The sequence below is a fragment of the Fundulus heteroclitus genome, chromosome 5 (genome assembly GCF_011125445.2).
Source record: "Fundulus heteroclitus isolate FHET01 chromosome 5, MU-UCD_Fhet_4.1, whole genome shotgun sequence".
Taxonomy (NCBI): Eukaryota; Metazoa; Chordata; class Actinopteri; order Cyprinodontiformes; family Fundulidae; genus Fundulus; species Fundulus heteroclitus.
In genome coordinates this window covers 39,117,502-39,138,118 of record NC_046365.1, presented here as the reverse complement: position 1 = coordinate 39,138,118, position 20,617 = coordinate 39,117,502, and the positions used below count along the sequence as shown (strand labels likewise).

Here is a 20,617-nt window from a genome sequence, read left to right as displayed (position 1 = left end):
TTTAGTGGTTTCTCTGTATGTTTTATGCAATATCTGCAGAGAATATCCACAACGGAAGGCCACCAATAGTGCAAGGCTTTTAAAAACAAACAACATGTTATTTTTTTAATCTTCAAACTATGGTGCTTTTGCTCTCAATGAAGATATTTTCATAAAAGCATACAAAAAAAGGAAAATGGAAATATTTTTCTTGTAAATATGTGCACATACATGCTTCATGGTGCAAGCAGGATATCGATCTGTCTGCAGAGATGTTACGTGCTTTTTACCCCTGACCCTAGAGCTGCAGGAAGGATCAGCCTCGGTGATAGTCTCTCCAGCCCCAATTGTTTGTATGTACTTTTTTAATAATTGTGCTTTTTGCTTTCATATTAATTTCACAGTAATAGGACCACATCCTAACTTTCACTCAAAGTCAGACCCTGGGTCAGACCTGAATTTGCTTTAAACTTATTTCTTAATAATTTAGCCTGGCTAAAAATAAAAAGGTTTTATAAGAATAATGAGACAAATCCTATTCTTGCAGAGAATAGACAAGAAAATACAAACCATTTTCCTCCTCCAAACAAAGAAAAAAAAGGGAAATTATTTATAGATCCCCTTCTGCTTGACTATAGTTTCACAAAGAAGGAGCTGATGATCCAAGTTCCTAAGATTGCCTTTTAACTGGTTTTATACTGCTGCATGTATGATTTTTATTTTTTATTTTTTTTACTTTTCTTATATGTTTTTCTCTCTTGTTATGTTTTTAAGGGTCTTTGTGTTCATTTATCCTGTGAAAGGTGCTATATAAATAAAGACACATTTGCTTATTTGCAGACGGGATGAATGTAACCGTATAACATTGTACTTATCACTTCCAGATGTTTTATTAAACGAATAGTGTGTTTAAATATTTTTTTTTTCTCCATTAGGATTTTTTTTCCATCCTCCCCTTCGACGCCATGACTTCATGTGTAACCTGAGTCCCGAACGGAGGAGAGGCGAAGAAACCCGGAGAAAGTTTTGGGAAAACGGTCCAAGACGAACAAAGATGGCCGCTCCGGCACAAGAAAAACATCTTCGTTTTTTCACTTAGACCCGACTTCTTTTTTATCGTGCGGTGGTCCGTTTCGCGCGTACATTTAACTATTTTATCGGCTTTTTGGGACTATTTTAGACCGAGTATATTGTTTCTCTGAGAGTAGGTCGAAGGAAGTTTTCTAACGGTTTGTTAACCGTTTGTCGGACATCTTTACTGGACGGGCAGCGGTTTAAAGATGGATTCTTGTCATAATTAGTCTCTTTTACAGTTGGGTTTACTAACTTTGTAACTTTGTTCACTTTCCGATGGTCGGAACCCGTCAGAGCAGCTAATTGGACCACCATGAGTTCATCCCGAGTCAGACCCCAGAGCCAGACGGGCAGGTCGCCCCAAGGGCCGGACTCCAGCGAGGGGATAGAGATGGAGAACATCCAGCGTAGGGACCTGGGTCTCGGAGGGGCCACGGCCACCCCGTCTGCCCCGTCCAGGCAAGCCTGGAGCCGAGACAACCCGGTGTTCGAGCCGGAGGAAGGAATCATGGAAGCGGACTGGCCTCAAGCGAGTCCCGGGAGGAGGTCGGTGTCCACGGCCTCCAGCGGCAGCAGCTGCGGGGGCAGCAGCGCCCAGATCCCCCGGGGAGGAGGACTGTATCCGACGCCGACCCCCACCATCACGGCCCGGCAGCCGGACAGGCGTGAGCACCGCAGCTGTTTGAAGCAGATACTCCAGAAAATAAGAAGTAAGACATTAAAAAAAAAACTTTTTCGAAATGTAAACGTTATAAAGTCATTATACGAGTCAATTAAGTCGTTTTAAAGCAATTTACACAGTTTAAAACATTTCCAATGTCCACTATCAGTGCTGTTTTGGTAATCAGGAGTGATGTGCAGAGCTGTAGTAACTCCAGAGAGATAAGCCTTGTTAGGAAGCACAGATGGTGAGGAGCTTCTTTTTTTTATTAATTCATTAATTTTATTTTTCATACTTGGAGAACGTCAGAAGAAGTTGCAATGTGTCTTAGATCTGGACCAAGGGTCTGCAACCTGCAGCTTCAGATCCAGGTCTGGCTGTTTGGCCCCTCCACTGTGGCTCTTAGCACCACCAATGGTACAAAGCTTTTTAAAGTAATTTTATATTTAGATATTTCTATTGTTAGGGAGGCTACTATCTTTCCTCATTTTTCCATATTCATGGAAATGGATCGCTCAGAAATCCTCATTTGTCTAAATAAAGAGTTGCTTTCCCATTGTAACAGATATCTGCTTCATTTTAATTTCCTTAGTTTTCAGAATAGAACATTTTATTCATTGCATATCTTTGAATACATGAATGAACAACTAATTTATTTTAAACAATAATTTTTGCTGTTCTAGAGGTATTTTGCTTTGTAGCCGCAGAGGCAAAAGTGGCTCTGTGTGTTGCTAAAAATACTAAAAATATTTAGTATTTCCTTATTTGTGAACCCAGTACCAAAAGTATAGCTGACAACTTGCTCAACTTTCCTAATTTTAAGGCAAGGGGAGGGCTGCACGTTCTTTGTAAGAGTTCTCAAAGAAATACGACTTTAATTTCATAATTTATAAGACTTTATTCCTGATATTAGAAGATGAAGACCTAGATAATTCATTTCCAAACTCCTGCACCATTAATGTCACAAATAAATCAATTAAACTGAAAAGCAGACTGGTTAGGATAGGAATATACAGATAAAAAAGGAACAACAACCTGCTGGTTACGCCCTTGAACTAAAACATGGTAGGAAAAAAAAACTTTAGGTCTTCGATGAGCCTGAAATTGTCACAGCCTGTTAGATTTCCGCTTGTTTTTCATTCCGGTCATTTCCCACTGCGCGCTCTTGGTTTTGTTTCCACAATTAAGTTAAATTATCCATAGCCCTGGCATATTTAGATTTAAAAGGATTTTTATTCGACCAAGAAGTTTGTTTCTAACAGGAATTGCGAGAGGCGTACCTCGAAGTATAATAGAACAATGTAAAAGTAGGAGCAATTTTGAAAAACTGAGTGTAAATATGTACAATTTAATAAAAATGGCTTTTAAAAAGTTATTTATACTCTTCTCAGTAATCAGTTTTAAAAATCTGTGTTTGTTAGATCCTTCGTATAATGGCTGAGGGGCTGTTTGCATCTTTCTCCTGGTATTGATGACTTATCGTTGGGGGATCAGCCTCCTTACCATCACCCTAATGTTTAGCTCCCTCCACAGATTCTCTAATCTAGTTAATGATGCCAACGCTGCGAATAGCAATGACTAAATCATGTTTTTATTTCAGCAGGGTGTTAACTGTAACCAATCATCAGCTTCAGGTGTCTCGGGAGATGTTGCTGTCACATTTTCAGGAGCCTTATGTGTTTTTTTCTGTTTCTGAATCGTCTCCTTTGCAGTTCTGTGGGGGACGGAGCTGATGGAGGACAGCGACAGCAGCAGAGAACGCTACCTGAGAAACGTGTTGAGGGAGGCGCTCACATACGTCGGGTTCTTCATCACCGTTTGTGTCGGTAGGCCAACGCACTCCACACATAATGCTGATGTGTTTTCCTCTGCAGACATCCCTTACCCAGCTTTTTAAAGCGTGGCGCTGTCCCCGTAGCTGAAAAGAAACACGAAAAAAAAGATATTTTCCAGCTGTAAGCCTAATGAGTTTGGCAGGAATTCACCCAGTTTCCAACGTTTTTCTGGGGGATTAAATTTCAATAACAAACTGTTGGGGAAAATATCACTGGTGTATAATGTATGAATAGAAAACTAATGTTAAAGCTCCATTTTTTTTCTTTTACTGCTGTAAGAAAAATCTGCTAATGTGGTTTAGGGTGGATCAGGAAAAGATTTTCTGGCAGACAACATGAGTGCAGAACTGGATCGTTTGGTTTCCTCCGGCTCTGAAATCTGCTGCTGGACTGAAACGAAACTTTGTCTTTAGGTTAGTGTTCTTTGTCAGTATTTACACCAGGGGTGTCCAAACCTTTCGGGACAAAGTCAAAGGAACCCAAGGGCCAAAAATTAAACTTCTTTTTACCTGTTGTACAAAATATGATCATTTTAAATAAATGAATTAGTCAGATTGTTTGTAAGAAATTAATGCGTAAATCATTGTAGATCTAAAGGTTTTGCTCATTTGTTGTATTAAAATATGTTCCTCCAGTTTGCAAATTATTTATAATAATTTTATTGACTCTTTAATACCAATAAACTCTTTTTGGCCTAGCAATAGTATTTGGGTCAGTTGTTCTTTGAAAACACTTGCTGTAATTAGCCAATTTAATAATTGGATTCAAAGCAGTTTAAGATGAAAGATAATATCAAAAGTGTTTTTATTAAAAGACGAATACTTTGTGTTGTACTTAACATTTTCGTTTGTCGGGTTTTGAACTTTTCTGTAATAATTTTGCCCTAATTAAAAACTAAAAGCTTCCATCTGCATCAGCCACCTGTTTTGGTGGGGGGCAAAATCAGTACAAGGGCCACAAATGGCCCCAAGGCTGCACTTTGGACATGCCTGATTTACACAATACATGTTAACAGTCATGGTAAAATAAAAATCATACTTCTTAACCAAGATAAAGCCAAAATCAAATGGCTCTGTCTGAAAACTCCTTGGAGTTTTGCTTTTAATGAAATGCTTGGTATTAATTGGGCATCATCGTAGGGCTGTGCATACAATTCGATACAATGATTAATAACGATTTAATATCAATATTCTGGTTTTCAATGTCGATATACCTCCCAACCCATAGGGGGCGTTATTGCAGAGTGCCATTACTGTTCACAGAGAGGAAGAGCAAGTGAGACGAATTTGTGGAACGGCAGACAGGATTTTAGAAGTGCCTTCATCCCTAAAATCTGATGTATGGGTACATTTTTGGTTTCTGTGATACATTAAATGCATTGAACCAAATGCACTTTATTATCTGGTTAATAAATCAGTATTAACAGGATAATATCAATATTTGGCCAGTTTTGATGATTGAATAACTTTTAGCATTAATTTTAAAGTAATAAATATCGATGTTGGAGTCAAATCAAATTAAGCTGAGCTATATGGAGAATCGTATTAAATCATCCTAGATGATACGGAGCCCTAATCATCAGTGAGACAACCTCTAAAGTTTGGTGATTTGCTCCAGCAAGGACCGGAGAGAAGCAAAGGCTGTTTATAGTTTGTCGTTCTACAGAGAGATTATTCACTGGTAGAAAACAGTGATAAAAGCTGCCGTGACTGGCAACCCTACACTCCAAAGGCCTTAGTTGTTAACACGTTTATTTATTAGAGTGTACAGTAGAAGAATTAGAGAAAGACTGAGCAGACTCCTCTCTATAAGAGTGATATGGCAGCGTGAATTGGGTTTGCAGAGTCAACCATTATAGATTAAAGTAGACGTGTTGGGAGGTTTCTAGAGTCTGGGCGATATGGCTTAGAGATAAAATAAAAGCTCACTTTTCTTTTTTCTTTACCAAATCCGACCAGCCGATTTTCTTCCCTTTTGTTTCATAAAAACAAATAGCTGAAATAATTTTTTAAAACTTACTTCTATTTCAATAATGTCATCTGGGAGTGGAGCTGAATTCAAAGTGCAACTTATTATGATCTTTAAAACCTGCTTCTAAAACAAGATAGTAGTAAATAATAGAAATATAACACAAAATGTTGTATTACACATCTAAGATGAGACTTCACTTCACTTATGTAACTTCACACCGTCTTAAAGAATAAGTAAGTGAATAAATTAAGGGGCTTAGGGTAAAAAGGTTTCCCCCTTGAAGTATCTTGACAATATATTTTACTAAACACATATTCAACATTGCGTCCAAAACTATTTCCCCTTTCAGGACTGATATAGTGGAAAATTTCATGAAAGCCCAGGAGAGTACATTAGCAAAAAAAAATGTAATGTTCACGAGTTGCAAATTTAAATTAAGGAATTAGATCGATTTATCGCGCAGCTCTAATCAAATGTGAGGCCATCGGTCCAAAACGGGCCTCCAACAGAACGACGATCACAAACACAGCAGCAAATCTGCAACATAATGACAGAAAGAAATTAAGGTGTTGCATCCGAACTATTTTTTTTTGTCTACAAACATAAAAGCCTGAAGCTGTTTTTATTTTGGCTGCATGCAGAAAGTACTCAGAGCTGCTCCTGTTGTGTTAAACAACATCTTAGTGCACACTTACTCATGCCGTCATTGTTTTTTCTGCACCACGCTCTGCAGTGACGTACGGGATGGTGAACTCCAACATGTACTATTACACCAAAGTTATGTCTCAGCTGTTCCTGGACACGCCACTGTCTCCTGGGGACCCCGCTACATTCAGGAGCCTCTCCACCATGGAGGACTTCTGGAAGGTAAGACAGACACAGAGGCCCTTTATGACGAGACGTTTCACTGTGAACCACTTCAAACCCAAGCGGCTTTTACGCATAAACGTGTTTCCATGCAGTTCCAGCAGGTTTTATGTCTGAATTCCCCTTTTGGACAGGTTCTGTGTTAAAAATAGGGCTGAACGATTTTGGAAAATAATCTAATTGCGATTTTTTTTTCTTAATATTGCGATTTAATGCGATTTTTTTTTTTTTTTTTTTTTTTTTTTTTTTTTTACAGTTTAATTCATCATGTCTTTTTAAACATATACAAACAACAAATCAATTTGTTTCCTTGCTGTGCAGATTAGTTGCATCTAAACTCAGAGCAGTAATGATTGCGTTCTGCCTACGATATATTTCAACCAAAATTGCAATTTTGACTTTTCTCTGCGTTAACCACAAGCAACAAAAATGGCCTCTATATAAAGATGTTTGTAAACAAGGGCTATTTAAAACAATAAGTTTTAATGTTTCTATTAATCAGAATATTATTCAAGAGAACAGCTTTTAGTTGATTTGGACATCAATCCTTGTTGAACATAAAGTCCAACCAACAAGCAAGTCTATGATTGACCAGAACTTAATGCTATGTATGATTAGATTATGTCACTGCTGCAACTGTCTTTCCTTCCATGTGGAGGCAAACCTACTTTAAACGTTTTACCAACACCTAATAGACGTGTCTAATTCCCTAATTGTTACATAGCCAAAAATTGCAGACTCTGCGATTTGGAAACTGCGTTTTTTTTAAATCGCGATTATATTGAAAATGCGATTAATTGTTCAGCCCTAGTTAAAAACGGGGTTATTTTACTCGTTCAGTTCACACAGGGCCCCTTCCTGAGCGGCATGTACTGGGAGGTGTGGTACAACAACAAGAGCCTGCCGGAGAACCAGAGCTTCATCTACTACGAGAACCTCCTCCTCGGGGTACCGCGGCTCCGGCAGGTCAAAGTCCGCAACGAGTCCTGCTCTGTCCACGAGGACCTGAGGGATGAGGTTCAGGACTGTTACAACATCTACACCCCCAGCAACGAGGACACCGCCCCCTTTGGTCCCAAGAATGGAACGGCGTCAGTTAACGCGTTGAAAGATTCTGCACGAAATCTGTGCAAAGTGAGGCCTTTGAATGCATGGCTACGTCCTGAATGCTTTTCTCTGGATGTGTGACAGGTGGGTGTACACCCCAGAGAGTGAGATGAATAGCAGCAGTCACTGGGGGCAGGTGTCTAAGTATGGAGGTGGAGGCTACTACCAGGACTTGTCTCGAACAAAGGAGGAGTCCGCTAACCGTCTGCAGTTTCTCAGAGACAACCTGTGGCTGGACAGAGGCACCCGGGCAGTCTTCCTCGACTTCTCAGTCTACAACGGAAACATAAACCTTTTCTGCATTGCCAGGTAACAGTTTTCAGTCTAAACTAGAGATGAGCTGTGGAAGATAAGATAGATAAGATAGGGCTTTATTGATCTCACAGTGGAGAAATTTACTTGTCACACATCGGTTTAATAAACAAAAAGAGGTGCCAAAAGGAGGAAAGGTGCATAAGGTATAAGGTATATATAGTGTGTCCACATATGTACAGTGTATCAAAAGATAAAAAATAAATAAATAAAGCAGATATTTAGGGTGACTTATATACAAATGGAATGACGTTTTACATTAAGTGGTACCAGGTAATAACAACAGTGAGGTAGTGAGAAATCATTGCAGCTGAAGTCGCTTATTTAACAGTATTATTGCACAGGTTATTAAATAGTATTGCACAGTAGTTATTGCACCAAGAAGCGACTGACCGGAACCGGACGATTTTTTAGTTCGACTGGCCCTAACAGGTCATCAGCCGGTCAGAAACTCAAAGATCTAACCCTTTTTCCAAACGATAAATGCACTATACTGAGCGCTACCAGACTGCAGAAACAAAAACACTCTTCAGTGAGGATGCGGCTACAGAGGAAAGCATTCTCCATGTTGCCCATTTCCGGTATCTGTGAAGCACAGAGATGTAAGAAGTTGTTTAAGAGGAAATTATTTTCTACTGCAATTCAGTTAGCAAGAGAGAACAACACTTTCAGCAGATAAGAGTAAGAATAAACAGACTACAAGCCATCAGTGTGGCGCCTTCCTAACAGGTGTCTTTTGCTATTGGTTCAAATGTTTTTGTGACGTCACTTGGAGAAACTGACATCAGCAGCTCTGCTCCTGTGGCGTATAAAAGCAACTTCATCTTGTGCTTACTTAATGAGTTGGAGTTTGAATAGTGAGTTAAGGCTTTAGTTGGTAATCCTGTTCAGAAACACTCTTTGTTATACTGGGTAAAAATGGTCCTGACAGTAGTTAATACATTATATAGTCAGAAAAAGGAGGTTAAAAAACGATCTCTGTGGCAGCTGCAGACCTGTAAAAACTCTGACCAATCCCTGTCCTTCGCTATGAAGGACAGGGATTGGTCAGAGTTTTGGTCCTGCTCTCACAAGAAAGGTAGGCAACAGGTACGCTCAACTATGAAGTCTAAAACATAAGACCTTTAGGATACTAAAGGTTCCCCAGCAAGAGGGAACCTTTAGTATCCTCTTGCTGGCTCGGTACTTCTAGTATTTATGTATCCGGTTAGCTTAGCAGTTAGCTTAGCAGTTAGCTTAGCGGTTAGCTTCGGTGTTAGTCGTTCATTTTAGCCCCGCTGCTCTCACTTTACACTTTGAAAATGGCTGAGAGTCACAAAAAGCGAACCGCGTTCAAGTTTAAGAGAAGAAGAGGAAGGCGTCAGTAGAAAGAAATAAGACCTGAGTGGAATTTTCTTAATGCGTTCCCCCTGAGGAGCAGAAGAGCAGTAGGACGGTCAGTTATTCAAAAAGGGACTTGAGGAAACATCCAGAAATATCTGACTCTACCTTTGTCTGTCTTTCTATCGATTTTCAGGTTTGTGATTAATTAGCTTAGCATTCAGTTAGTGTTTTTAGCATTTAATTAGCTTTTTACTAGTAAAACATCTACATGTTCTTTTAATTTTGAGTCTTGATAAACATTGGTGTCTGGATCCATCAGGTTGTTGGTGGAGTTCCCTGCCACTGGAGGGTCGGTGACCTCCTGGCACTTCCAGACGGTGCGTCTGATAAGATACGTGTCCAGCTGGGACTGCTTCGTCGGCGTGTGCGAGGTGGCGTTCTGCCTCTTCGTCCTCTACTACGTGGTGGAGGAAGTGCTGGAGATCAACATCCACCGGCTGCACTACTTCAAGAGCATGTGGAACTGTCTCGATGTTCTGATCGTCGTGGTGCGTGTCCAGGTTCCTTTTAGCATAAAAGGCAAATCAAATGACATTGATTTCAGCATTTGGTTTCATTCTTTTATTTTCATTGCTCTGTGTCTGCAGCTTAGTGTTGCTGCGATTTTGATGAACATAACCAGAACAGCCATGGCCCGAAATTTGCTCAGTGAGCTGTTGGAGAACTACACGGCTCACCCCAGCTTTGAGCCTCTGGCCGACCTCCAGGTCCAGTTCAACAACATGGCAGCAGCTGTTGCCTTTTTCTGCTGGGTCAAGGTACTAATCCCGCTCCTGTAGTTCAGTATCACCATAAAACATCGCTCATTTTCTTCTAACAACACATTGCTGACTTCCAACAGCTGTTCAAGTTCATCAACTTCAATAAGACCATGAGTCAGCTGTCCACCACCATGTCCCGCTGTGCCAAAGACCTTGTAGGTTTCGCCATCATGTTCTTCATCATCTTCCTGGCGTACGCTCAGCTCGCCTACCTGGTGTTTGGAACTCAAGTCAACAATTTCAGCACTTTCCAAGCAAGCATGTAAGAGCGATGAGTTTGGCTACCAAATCTCAGGCAAATTTCTGCTTTTATGCTGTCTGATGTTTTGCTGTTGGCGTAGATTCACCCAGTTCCGCATCATTCTGGGGGACTTTGACTTCTCAGAGATTCAGGAGGCAAACCCAGTGCTTGGACCTGTTTATTTTACAACATTTGTCTTCTTCATTTTCTTTATACTAATGGTAAGTGTAGACTATACATGATTTTAAAACAATGGATGTTTGAAAGTTCCTGTAAGAGCAAATAACAAAGACCAAATAACGCCTTTTGATGTGGCTGTATAGAACATGTTCCTGGCTATCATCAATGACACCTACTCTGAGGTGAAGGCTGACATGTCCCAGCAGAGGTCTGAGATGGAAATGACTGATCTCATCAAGAAGGTACCAATCAGCTTTAATCGCCAATGAAGACATTTTAAGTATGAATGAATATATATATATATATATATATATATATATATATATATATATATATATATATAGATAGATATATATATATCCACATACACATATATATGTGTATATATATATATATATATATATATATATATATATATATACATACACACTCATATATATGTACATACACATGTGTATATATATATATATATATATATATATATATATATATATATATATATATATATATATATATATATATATATATTAGGGCTGGGCAAGTTAACGTGTTAATTTCGCGTTAACTCATTAGACTATTAACGGCGATATTTTCTTTAACGCGCGTTAACGCATGTTGCTCACATGCTTTTATTTTGTGAAGGTCTGTTGCTGCGGTGTAGGGGTTTGAATCAGAACAGTAGGTGGCGATAATGCGCCAATAACCTCGCTGTCAGCCAAGCCTCGGATTCAGAGTAAGAAAGGTGCTGGCCGGAAAAAAACAAAGCCGACATGCGGAAGGCGGTGTTTACCGCGCACGTGACGTCACCGTCTCAAGAGCAACGCCCCTTTTGCCGCTTAGGTAGGGCATACAGGAGAGAACGCATACAGGTAGAGAGCGCCCGTAGCAACCAGCAGAAACAGCGATATGACCGACTTTACAGCCGTTAAACTTTCGCAAGACGATGTCCCAGGCGAACGGATTACTGATCGAACTGTCGAAGAACACACCAACCTTCAGCTCAAACGATGGCTTGAGTGTCGAGGGCTTAAAAAGACTGGAAAACTGGCCGAGTTGATGAACGGTAAGCTTTGTTGTTTTTTTCCTGCGCGGCGATCATGGCGTCCGTCCAGGGATCGGTATATGTTTAATGTTTGTCTTATTTGAAATGTTTTTGAGTAAGCTATCCTGGTAGCAGGCTATCATGTTAGCGCCTGCTACCATGATAGCCTATATGCGATCATGGTAGCAGGCGCTTCATTATTAACATGTCGGCCACCAAAATACTCTTACCTGTTCACTACTTGATGTCGCTGGAATTGGGTCAGGATGTTCTTCGGTTGGGCCCTTTCCTCCAACAAAATGCTTGCTACATATGTAGGCCGACCACCCCGGTGTACCCAGCACACATTTCTCCTTGGCAGGCTTGAAGAAAACATCCTTCATATGCGGCTGATCAGCGTACCTCGAGTCGCTGTTGCACGTTCCATAGCAACAATGTTTAAAAACCATGGTCTTAGATTTGGAAAAAGCAGTCGTTTACCGAGTAAAACCTAGGCTAACGCACGTCTCTTTTACAGCAAAACAGCGGCGGACTATGCAAGCTTGCCCTACTGCGTACCACGTGATGTGACGTTACGTTTCTAAAAATAGCTCGCTCGCGGTACGCTATTTGCTTAGGCGAGGTGGTGAGTTGGCGGCCGGAACAAGTTTTGTGCGGAGCGGAGCGGGGGGGGGGGGGGGGGGGGGGGGGTCTGCTTAGACGCCGTCGGTGAAGTCGCTTCTCGCTTCAAAGTATCCATGTGTTTTTGCCTGTTTTCCCTGCCATTCACTATATGCACGCGAGAAAGCAACAACAAAAAAACGCGTGTCAACGTCAAATAAACGCAAGCATATCGAGTTAGCAAGCATTTCAGTTTAAAGTTCTTCCAACATCGAATATGACAGAAACAAGTTAGTTGTAACCACTGCCAAGTTAAACTTTGGTATTGAACATAAAATGGTAATGCTGCTCCCTGCTGTTACCTCAGAAATTGCCTGTTTTTGGTAGATTTTTTCCCCATAAAGAGAATTCCTTGTCAGTGGCAATAAGCTTTAATTTATTATTATTGCTATTTTTTGTTTTACATGTTTAAGTTGAGCTTTACACTAAATATGTGTTACTGATAAGTGCTACAAATGTTACAACACTTTTGTTCATATGGCAACAGAACATTAAAATAAAAGTGCTCTTTACACTACTTTTGAATTCATTCTTGGAGTTTGTAAATACAATGCGATTAATCGCGATTAAATATTTTAATCGTTGCCCAGCCCTAATATATATATATATGTGTGGATTGCAAGTTATTGACTAATGAGTTAATGTAAAGTTGATTGATCCTCTTAATTGATAGGCCGCCATTTTCTTAAAAACTCTAGTTTTCTCTTTTATCCATAGGGTCTTTCCATAACATGAAGGCTTATTTTTATCAAAATATGCTGGATTTTAGGAGGTGCATCATTAATTTTAAGAGTTTATTGAGCCACCTGTGTTAAATACTGACTGAGTAAACAAAATTGTGGTTTTCTCACACATTATTAAACTTGGACATATTTATAAAATATAACAAAACAGAAACCTATTAGATTACTGAATAGAAACTAATAAATTGGAGAGAATAAAATATACAATACACTAGTAATGTGCTCAGCATCAACAGTGTTTTTAGCGTCATGTCTTTCTCTGTCATGTTACCATTTTTTTTTTCCCGCTTTTCTGTCATGACATTCTGGCCTTCTGAGCATTCAGTGAGGTTTGGTTGAGAAACTGACTCTGCTCCGCCAGGCAGCCTGGTTGAATGGGAGCTGTTTAGCTGACATCTGAAGGAACTTGTTTAGTGTTTATATTTAAAAACAGAACCGCATAGAGAGCATTTTGCATCCTCATTAAACAGTGCAAAAGTAATCCCACACCGGACTCTGTTTGGACCGCTTCATGTTGACCTGCAGCGCCCTCAGCTGGATGGAGGCCACAATACAACACTGATAGAAGGTCTAAGTTATCAGTTAATTGGATGGAACGAACTTTATTCTAGTTAACATTAATCAACAATTAATCTTAAGTCAATTATTTGTTTACATCCCTAATATATATATACAATGTATTTACAAAAAAAGGAAGACATGGTTGGATTTGTGCAAATTAGTATGGCATCGATCTGCTTAATCTGGCTTTTTCCTGACTGTAAACCTGGATGGAGGGAAGCTCAGCGCTGATGATTCTCTCTGCAGACCTGATTGTTAGTTGTAGTTTGGATCGGTCCTGTTTTAACGAGCCAAACCAGAGTGATGGATGAACTCAGGAAAGATTGAATGATGGCTGATGGCCTTATTCCCAACAGTGGCACAGTTTAAAGATAATATCTGTAAATGTGTTTTCAGTATGGTAGAATAACATGAAAATAGGATTGTGTTTGTTTTTACTGTTTGCTTTTACCTCATCAGCATCTATGTGAGTTTGTTGGTTTTATCAGAGTTAAGAAAACGTGGATAATGGAGAGTGGAGTGACCGGGTAAGCATGTCATTCCTTCTGAGCGTCTGCGTGTTTGCTCTGTTTCCTCAAACCCCCAGTCAGTCGTGGCTGATGGCTGTCTGACAGATTTAGGTTTAAGTAAAGAAATGTATTTGTTTTGTTGTATTGTGCAATGCGCTACACTTTTGAAGAAACTGCTGAATGTAAAATGCGTACAACATATGCACCTGTTATAAAACAAGAGTGTTGAGGTGTTTCTTTAAAGTGTAATTCAGGTTGTTTTCTCCCGCAGGGCTGTAACAAAGCTTTGATGAAGTTAAGACTGAGGAAAACGCCGGTGGATGCCATTTCCAACGGCTTGCAACAAGCCGGCGGTAAAATGAACTTCGATGAGCTCCGCCAGGATCTGAAAGGGTGACCGAAGCCTCACATCGACTAAAAAACGACGTTGTCTTTGTGTTTGACTTGTTGAATGTCAGATTGTACATGCAGCTCCTCACCCGTGTGTTTATTTGTCCCACTCAGAAAGGGCCACACAGACGCAGAGATTCAGGCCATCTTTGCTAAGTACGACCAGGACGGCGATCCGGAGCTGACGGAGCACGAACACCAGCAGATGAGAGACGACTTGGAGAAAGAGAGAGTGAGTGATGGAGCAAACAACGTTTTTTTTTTCTTTGGGACGTGGGATAAAAATGCAACAACCCCTGCAGACGCTCAGTGTACTCCCGCTCATACGCTAGGAGGACTTGGAGCTGGAGCGCAACTCGCTGACCCGACCCGGCAGTGGGCGGAGCTTCCCTCGCACTCAGGACGACTCGGAGGAGGACGACGACGAGGACTCTGGTCACAGCTCCCGTCGCCGTGGCAGCAGCTCCGGGGGGGTTTCCTACGAAGAGTTTCAAGTGTATGCATCTCATCTCATGCCTCTTGGTCTGTAGCTGCTTAACTTCACACGGATATGAGCGCAGTGACAGTGTTACATGAACCATTGTTCTACGTGAGACTAAACCGAGTCAGACTCTGATTAGTTGTCATTTTGATAGATTACGCAGAAATAATACGCTCCAACACTATGAAATCTGCAGGGTGTGAGGATGAGGAGGGTAAGTGAAGTTAGGGAGAAGGTTGTTTTTAGTGGGAAGCAGTGATGGAAGCGAATCCAGATCTGGTTTTAGGATAAGAAGATGATCATTTAGTGAAAATCAATAGACAGACCAGAGAGTTGAAACCAAGGTTTGTAAACCTGGAATGAATGGCTGATGGAGCGATCGCCCATTTACTAAAAGGTGTTGTGAAATAACACCTTTGGGACCAGAACCAATAGTTTTGCTGCTGGTTCTGTTTGAAGAAGACTCGCACATATATTCAGGCTCTATGGTCAGCCGGACACAGGGATCCAGGAATCATGTGGAGTTTTTAGACCTCAGGTAGATTTGTGTCGTCAGTGTAGGAATGTAATTTACAGGGTTCCCACGGGTCCTTGAAATCCTTGAAAGTTTGTGAATCTGAAATAATTAATTCAAGGCCCTTGAAAGTCCTTGAATTTTTTTGTGGGGTTGAAAGTTCACACGGATGACGACTCGTGTTGTTATTTTACTACCACACGATCTTTTAAAATGATGTTGATTCCGCAGACTTTTAATTTGCAAAAGTACGTTCGCTCTTCTTAATTAGTTGGTAGGCTACGGTTTAGGCCTACGTGCGTCCAATAGGTTACATTCACGCAGTGTTGCCAACTCAGCAACTTTGTCGCTATATTTAGCGACTTTTCAGACCCCTCCAGCGACTCTTTTTCAAAAAAAGCGACTAGCGACAAATCTAGCGACTTTTGGAGTCTCTTACGTGAAAGCACGTATCGTTCATACTCTTGTCCTCCAGCGGCAGGTACTGCCCCCCCCCCCCCCCCCCCCCCCCCGTCCCATCCCCGTTCTCCCGCTGCAGTCAGAGCAACAGCATGTTTACCCTCAGCGTCCAGACTGCAAATGAAGCGCGCATGCGCCGGGATTGATGGCGCAGGTTGATCATAAATAACTGAATTTGAAATATTTTATCTTAAATAAATAATGGCATTTGATTCACACAGCCACATGTTCATGTTTTACCGTGATTTGTAGGCTCCTTAGTGGACCACAAGAGAAAAAAGAAAATGTTAAAAAAAAAATTGTAACTCCGCGATAGTGTCTCCTTATCGTTCATTTTGCCGGTCTCAAACCGGCAAAATGAGGAGGAGGGTTAGTAAAATGCACTGAAATTATGTCTTTAACAAAGGTAACAAAAGCCTGAGAATGATTTAAATATATCTCTGAGCAGCTTTCTGGCAACCGTGGCACTTTAAACAGAAGTCAAAAACTAGCTTAATCAAAGATGAAAGTAAGTGAAACAAATTGATATAATTCTGAACATCTCAATGCTGCACTTTTTTCCATAAAATTCCATGAACGGTAGACTAATGTAGATCTTATATGTAATGTAGTATGGCATAGCCATGTACTGTGGATATAAATGTAGGCTATGAATATGATCAATATCAATGTAGGCTATAAATTAAGTCCACTTTCTTGCATTGCTTCTGACCCAACAACTTCTATGCCGTTTAGTCTTTTATTGAATTTGCATTGTATTAAAATATGATAACCTATTCAGCGGTCACAGTAGGTAAATGCCGCCACGTGTGGTCCTTGAATTTGAGGAAATTGGTCCTGGAAAGTCCTTGAAAGGTCCTTGAATTTGATGTTCACCAAGGTGTGGGAACCCTGAATTTAGATGCACATAAGGAGACGATGAGATCAGAGGAGTTGCCTGGTGCTGGTGGTATAAATGCTAACAAACTTGTTCCCATAGTTGGTAGGACTGAAACCAGCGGAGGATGTTCACTTAAACCGAATCAGTGATATTCACATGACAGCATGAGACACAAACTCCTAATAGATCCTTCAGGTGTTCTTAGAGGTCGCTGTTTTTCTTTCTGCCAGGCTGGTGAGGCGAGTGGACAGGATGGAGCACTCCATCGGCAGCATTGTGTCCAAGATCGACGCCGTCATCGTGAAGCTGGAGGGAATGGAGAGAGCTAAGCTGAAGAGACGAGACGTGCTGGGCAGGCTGCTGGACGGAGTCATGGAGGTGAGAAGAAGCCGCAGATCAAACAACCGTCAGTCATGCAATAGTGACAACTCTTTACTCTGGATGCCTCCGCCTACTGATTCGAGGAAAATAGTCCCAAAAAACGAAGAAGAAATGTGAAGACATCGACTGTTCTCCTGTTAGTGAGCCTTGCACATTCAGGCCGTTCTTCCCCGTGTTCAACAATAAAGCTCCTGTCGCACTGTTTCCTGTCCTGCCATGAATGGTGGCGTTTTGATTTGGCTCTAAACACGAGGAAATCACAGAGATTTGATTAAGAATGAAGTCCCTTTGGAAGAGCTGTGGCCCTTTTGATGCGCTCCTGTTCCCAGTGCACTGCCGTGTTTCTAGCAGGTACATTTACTTTTCTGTGACGTCGGCTTCTTGTTTTATTTGAATGCCGTCTGGGAATGAAGTTTCAGTGCTCAATTAGTGGCTGACTGATGGAGACTTCCCCTTTTAACCCTTTCCTTCATGCATTTATCCTTAGCGTGAGGTTAGGCGTCTGAGCTGCACTGTGACTTTACAGATTTCATAGCTCACTCTGGTTTTCCCATTTAATTATCGTGCCTTGTTGGCTGATTATATTTTATTTCTGCGTATTACACGTTGTTTTTTTGCTCCATTTGTTAGTAAACGTTGCGGTTTTGTATATATTTACCACAACAAGCCCACGTAACCAGAAGTACGACGCTACGCATGCATTCTTTCAAAAGAAAGAGGTTAAGTCACCCTTTAGATCAGGTTGGTCTGGGGCGGCGCTGGTGCTGGAGCGAGGGAGTTTGACCTGTGGGTTGCCGGTTTGAAACCCCGCACTTCACAAATAGAGGCTTGGTGTGTATTGTTTTATTTGAAGATTAATATATGTTTTTTTGTTATAGTCATAGTACGTGGCTTTGCCTCTTTAAAACCAACCGGGTCAGCCAGACTAGTCATGTGCAGCGCTCTCCAGTCTGCTCCCATCCGATCCGTTTGGAGAAAGGAGGCACATTCAGCTCCGAGCTGATTGGCCGAAGCGACACCTGATGCCCGCCTATCAAACGTTGCTTTTAGCAAATCACGGTATCAGATGAAAACGTCCTAAGCAGCAGGCGCCATGAGAAACCACAAGTTACGCTGGTCAAGCGGCGCTTATCTGAACACACTGCAAAAACAAAACTAAAAATAAGTCAAATTTTCTTGAAATTAGCGTATTTGTCCTTGATTTGAGCAGGTAAATAAGATGGTTTGCCAATGGAATGAGATTTTTTGCACTTAAAATAGGAACAACTCATCTTTATCATCTTATTTCATGTGCAGTAAATCTAATTATCTTAGTTTAGGGGTCAAAATACTCATTCCATTGGCAGATAATCTTATTTAGCTGTTCAAATCAAGGATAAATACACTAATTTCAAGAAAGTTTGACTTATTTTTAGCTCTGTTTTTGCAGTGCAGTGAACCTGGTGGATTCTGACAGATCAGATGCGATAGCAGCAGCTACGCGTGCGTCCTCCTGCGCTGCCGTGTTTGTGTTGGATGGGCTGTGGGCTCTGCTGCGTTTGCTTCCACGCGTAACCATAAACATTTTGCATTTTCATCCGGCAGGACGAGCGTTTGGGTCGGGACCCAGAGGTCCACAGGGAGCAGATGGAGCGACTTGTGAGGGAGGAGCTGGAGCTCTGGGAGTCAGACGACCTGGGCTCCCAGGTCAGCCACACTCCGGTGGGCCCGCGGGCGCGTCCCCCGTCCTCGCTGTCCGCAGACGGCCTCGACGTGAGTTCAACTGGAGGCGGCCATGTTTAAACACCTGACGGGACGTAAATCACTCCCATCTGGAAAGAGACTGCTGAAGAACTCCTGCCAAAACAAAAGAAACAACCTGAACAAGAAGGTTAAAGAAAAGTGTTTAATTTGCTAGATTCCTCCACGGAGAATCTGTCCAATGAAACAGCTTTATTCTGATGAGAGGAACAGTATTCAGTATTATTCAGCATTCTGTGTGTGAAGAACACCCACCTGCTCTTTAACTGCGTCCACACGTCAAATCCGCTCCCCGTCATATTTACTCGTCTTCTGCTCATCAGCTAAGCTCTGAGTTAATCAGCTTGTGATTTTATTATGATACATATTGTAACTTGAAACAAACTTCAACTTGGAGTGCGAATAATGTTCACAGGAAGCCTGTGTTTTTACTTTTTTTTTTCTTAAAATCTCTGATTGACAATCTTGTTGTTTTTAATCTGTTTTGCCAAATAAAATCTTTATAAAAAAAAAAAATATGTCTGATTTTTATGCTCAGGTCTGAAATGTTGATTTCAGATTTATTAGGGTGTCTTTTAACGGGGTTGCAGCCAAAGAGAAGAGATTAGAAGATTGTTCCTGTTCATGCATCAAAGTAACATCTGCATTTCCTGCTAAAATCTAATAAAATCTAATAATATTAGAACGCGCTGTTTTCAGACAAAAGAAAACCTTTTTTTTCGTATTTAATCTGCTGACTACGGGTCAGAGCCAAGAGAGAGAAGCCATCGGTTCGACTGACCCGTTGCTTGGTTCATCTGTAATTTGATTTCAGGGACTTTTTGATGACATCTTGTGATGTCATCAAAAACGAGGTTTGCAAAACGCTGAAGCAACGTCTGATGCCGATTCCACAGTTTGTCACAAGAAAGCAAAGATCTACGAGTCACTGCTGCGCTGTTTCATACGCAGGCAAAAGATGTCCGATGATGTCGATATGCTGGTGAAGATTCTTAGTCGTCCAGGTCATGATCGATCCAAAAAAAGGTTAAAGGTTAAATTATGAGGGGCGACCAGTTCCAGGTGAATCTAAGCTCTAACGAGGCCTGCAGGTCCATAAAGCCAGGAACTTCTCGCTACTGCAGACATTTTGAATTGAGAAAGCTTCCTGGATGGGAAGCGAAACATCTTCAGCTTCAGAATAGAAGTCCAGTTTTATTTTTTTTAACCTTTTTTTTGGATGTCCGATGTCAAAAAAAGATGTGAAAGATGAAATATGTGTTTTATATTCTATTCATCCAGTTTGGCAATACAGCAATACATTTAAATTTTTGTTTTGTTTCATGGTGCTTTTCCTGCTCTGTTTAAAAAAAGAACAAGCTATTTTTTACTTGTTTTAATTTATTATATTTTTTGTTTTTCATTTTTTTTCCATGAGCGTTTTTATTTGTTTTCGTAATGAGGATGTTACACTTTTTCCATCTTTTTACACGTTTATTGGTTGGTTTGCTGTTCTGTTATAAAAACAGTAAAATAGAAAGTAAAAAAAAAAAAAAAAACATAGGCCAACCCCAGTGCATGCTGGTCCTATACCTGTACCTTTGTGTAAAGAGATGGCCTCCTTCCTGACTGACTGACAAAAACAAAACAACCCCAATTAAGTAATTATTAGCCTATAAAATAACCAAAAATATAAAGAGAACCGCCCGGCAGATCAGTTCTCGCCATTAAACGCATCAAACAGTCGTTTACCAAGACGCTGGACTTCAGCTGGAGGTAGTTTTTATTCTCAAAATGTAGTAAATGTTTTTCATTTTGTCTCATTTTACTAATCAGATGATAATAAGTGACTTTTTTATGTTTATGTGAATATTTGTGTCACACAGGCTCTCACAAGTTTACACACT

At 40.8% G+C, this 20,617-nt stretch overlaps 1 protein-coding gene across 2 annotated transcripts; it reads left to right on the top strand.

Moving 5' to 3' along the window:
* Window positions 1–968: 968 nt before the first annotated feature.
* Window positions 969–18,788, top strand: pkd2 (polycystic kidney disease 2). 2 transcript variants are annotated; one of them, XM_012882501.3, is made up of 15 exons: window positions 969–1,763; window positions 3,427–3,540; window positions 6,254–6,387; window positions 7,228–7,478; window positions 7,579–7,803; window positions 9,449–9,677; window positions 9,777–9,947; window positions 10,031–10,212; window positions 10,292–10,412; window positions 10,515–10,613; window positions 14,158–14,279; window positions 14,391–14,508; window positions 14,612–14,772; window positions 16,841–16,988; window positions 18,576–18,788. In XM_012882501.3, the coding sequence occupies exons 1-15, from the start codon at window positions 1,367–1,369 to the stop codon at window positions 18,771–18,773; spliced, it is 2,670 nt and encodes an 889-aa protein (XP_012737955.2). In that variant the 5' UTR covers window positions 969–1,366; the 3' UTR covers window positions 18,774–18,788. The 2 variants fall into 2 exon arrangements, with proteins under 2 accessions (XP_012737955.2, XP_012737948.2); XM_012882494.3 differs by having other exon boundaries at window positions 970–1,763; window positions 14,609–14,772.
* The last annotated feature ends 1,829 nt before the right edge of the window (window positions 18,789–20,617 follow it).